The following is a 3,505-nucleotide window of genomic DNA, read 5'->3' as shown; positions in this document are numbered from 1 at the left end:
TGAACCATCAAGTTTCTCATCAAGTTCAGCTCTCCATAGGCTCCATCTGAAGCACTAAGAATTTATCAGACTGCTGAAGCAGCATTTGCTTCACAAATAATGTGATAGATCCGAGTCCAAAAATCACGCTTGTGGTATAGCATATAGCATATGCAATTAGAACAATAGAAAACAGCCCCCGACCAAAGAGCAAGGATGAGAGCAGGTACACGTAAACAAATACTGCAGACCTGGGGGAGGGGGGACCAGTACCTGTGCAAAATTGCTGATTCCTACTGTTCCAACACCATTTTCAACTGATACCCACTCGTGCTTGTCTGTGAATTTGCGGGCTAAAATGAAACAAACTTGATTATTTCAGAAATAAATGACATGTTGCTCACTTAAATACAGTAACACATTTGTAGGCTTAAACTGTGGATTTTTTTTAATTGAGGTTAGTTTTGTTTGTTTTTCTTGGAAATTAATTTACACGTTACGTACAATTTACAGAAGCATTTTGTTCTGCGCATGACATGCTCAGTGACACGGTAGAAGCTCTCGAGGTGTTCTGCTGAGAGCATTACTAGTTCTGTGCTGTCACGAAACTGATCAAGTACGGGAGCCAAAGGAGTTTGACTTCAAGCAAAAGTATAAATTAAAGCATATACGAGTACTTTACTCATAGTTACGTGTTTCTATGATAGCATAGTGGCTTTTTGAGCATATTTAGTGTTTGTTGCTGACAACCATTTATTAGTCCCAGGATGGCCAGAGTTAATGACCTGTTAGAAACTCTGCCAGCACTGCAGCATCTCATTCAACGGACTCAGAGCCATCAGTTATAAAAGTTGCATCCGGGCTAGCAGAAGCAGCTGAATCCTTCCCTCTCCTGTAGAGTCTATTTCTCCTTGTTTAATGTTGTCACAGATCTATGTAAAATTAAGGCAAATTAATACAGGAGGAATTAATAAGGTGACTCATATAGGCAACTGTTACCTAAGAGAATTTGCTCTCTGTTAATCCTGTTACTGTGAGAAGAACACAGTAGCTGTTTTATACAGTTTTAAAATACTCATATTCAAGACCCTGTGGCGTCTTCTCACACCAATCTTACAATTCTGGATGTATTCTAGACCTGTAAGATCAGAGCAGCTGGTACTAGCTGTTACTAGAAGCAATTCTTTGTTAACAAAGTCATATGGAGAAATTTCAAAAGAACTAATTGAAACAGGCAACATTTCTCTTGCTACTGTTTTACCTGGAACTTTCCTTACTCTGAGCATTTTCAGCCTGCTTTCCATTTTCTCACTTCAGTAACTTCCCCATAGATATTTTCTTCCTCCTTTTTTTCTTTTTAATTTATTTTTAATTTTCACTGGTAGCACCTATCCAGTCAGACAAGGGATGTTCGCAAAGCTGGAGAAGATACTTCTTGAGGAGAGCCCCCAGGTGATTTGTGCCAGAGTAGTACAGCTGCACTTTCCTTTTGAGTTCAAAATTCACCTCTCAGGCTCTTCCCCCAGGCTGGACTTCTGACACCTGCGAGGGAAACTACACCTCTGCAAATCCTGGGATATTTTCTAAACTTGTACATGGAGGAAAACAGAAGTTCTCGCTGCAGACCTGCTACAATCTTTCCACTGTCATTCAGTCATATTTCAAGCTGTTTCAGTTGCAGTGATCCTCTTATGTCTGAGCACGTGTTAGAGAAGTAGGTCTCAGATAAAACATTTAGTCTTGAGGATGGCCTCAGTTGCACAGCCCTCAGCAGAGCAACACGTGGGTTGGCAAGTACAGTACACAACAGACCTTGAGTAAAATGCAAATACGAAGTATTTTTCCATGAATTATCACTCAAAACCCCCAGAGAATTTCAGCCAGCATTATTTATATCTGCAAAAATCTCTCAGGACATGTTCTAATGAATGGATGAAATCTAATGTCTCAAATCATTTTAGGTCAAGACATTAAACCCATAGGAATTTCATTGGAAATGAGTAATGAACCGTAAGAACAGAGAATGACACAGAAACTCAACCCAAGCCGAACATTTCTGACATTACACATGGCACAAAGAAGCCAACCAGATATCCTTCTGACACAGAAACTCAACCCAAGCCGAACATTTGTGACATTACACACGGCACAAAGAAGCCAACCAGATATCTTTGTATGTAGGCTAATAATATTGTGTAAGATTTGTTTATAAAACAAGGTTAAAACCAGAAAGAAATACAGAAGACCTCCATGCCCTGTTTGGAACACAGCAGTAAAATGTTCTCAGTAGTTAGAAGAGCACGTAAGCTTTTTGTAGGGCAAAAAAAAAGGTGAAAAATGGAAAATTCTAACCGTGCAATGAAACCCACTGCAAATAAGTAAAGGTCAAATTAAAAATAGTTAATAAGTAATCTCAAAATACGAACTTTGAGCTTATGTGATCAGCTCACTAAATAAATCTGACTAAACGCATATGAAGTGTCAGAGCACAGCAAATCTCTTCTGTGAGCACTCCTTTTCAGAAGGGCACCTGCATTTACTCTAGCTTCATTCATTTCATCGTGACTCTGGTTTCAGCTGAACCGGCACGCTCTGAGGCCAGCCCTCTGTTGGATCAGCCTGCCTCTGCAGAGTACTTCAGAGATACAGACCTGAAGGGTGAAGGAAAACTCACACCTCCACAAAGACGCATACAAAATTTTTCCTCTCTGTCTGAACTAAAAGCATAATTTATGTCATCCCTTCAAATTATATCTATAGAAAAACACTGGGTACCTCAGACGTGGAATAGTGAAAGAGACTCCCTTCACTGGCAAATAATGGCTAATAAATGTTGTTTCTTTCACTTGCAGCAGATGGCAGTTCAGACAGGTTAAAAGACTACCTAGAATGAAATTTATGTCCTCTTCTTAATGGCAGTCATTGCTTTTACAGCATATTCTGCTCCTCACCTGCCTTTTCAACTTTTCTGTTTGCTGGAGCACCACAGATTCTGTTTTCAGACTTCTGTGTCTAACTGTCATTCAAAGAGAGCTTTGACAGCAGCAGAGACTTTCAGAGTTAACTACACAAAGCGCAAGCCCGATGTGTCGGTCCATCTCCTGCCGCAGAACTTCTGCGCTGTACTGCACAGGGGCTGGCGAGACAGAGCAACTTCTCCAGCCCAAACAGGCCCAAGGCCCTGAGAGCCTGGCTGAGGTTTCCTGGCAGCCCACGCCAGTCTAACCGCTGCGGGCTGGCCTCCTCCACCCACCCGGCTTTGCCCCTTTCTCGTACCGCTGCCGGGGCTCGCCGGAGCTATCATCAGGCTGGCCGAGCGGGCGAGCCCGGCACAAGCCATCTGCTGCTTCTGCCCGGCCAGCAACGGGGGCCGGAGGGGGCCGGCGCCGCTTCCCCGAACAACTGCGGCATGGGGAGGAAGTGAAAAAGCTGCTTCCTTGCACCATCTCCTCTCGGCTGGAGGAACTGGAGCGCGTCAGCTCCCGGACACGGGGCGTGTAACCCGCGCACCGCCCGAGGCAGGGAG

General features: G+C 43.3%; 1 protein-coding gene across 1 annotated transcript in view; it reads right to left on the bottom strand.

The window, feature by feature from the left end:
• GCSH (glycine cleavage system protein H (aminomethyl carrier)) overlaps window positions 1–3,381 on the bottom strand; it is a gene marked incomplete at both ends in the record, with an annotated part of 6,826 nt that extends 3,445 nt beyond the window's left edge. The window contains 2 exons of the mRNA XM_010140143.1: window positions 253–332; window positions 3,233–3,381. Of these exons, the coding sequence (XP_010138445.1) occupies window positions 253–332; window positions 3,233–3,381 (229 nt within the window). The remainder of the gene's footprint in view (window positions 1–252; window positions 333–3,232) is intronic.
• Between the last annotated feature and the right edge of the window lie 124 nt (window positions 3,382–3,505).

This window comes from Buceros rhinoceros, unplaced genomic scaffold, assembly GCF_000710305.1.
Source record: "Buceros rhinoceros silvestris isolate BGI_N320 unplaced genomic scaffold, ASM71030v1 scaffold8677, whole genome shotgun sequence".
NCBI lineage: Eukaryota > Metazoa > Chordata > Aves > Bucerotiformes > Bucerotidae > Buceros > Buceros rhinoceros.
The sequence above is the reverse complement of the archived record's forward strand: the minus strand, read 5'-3'. Positions and strand labels throughout refer to the sequence as shown.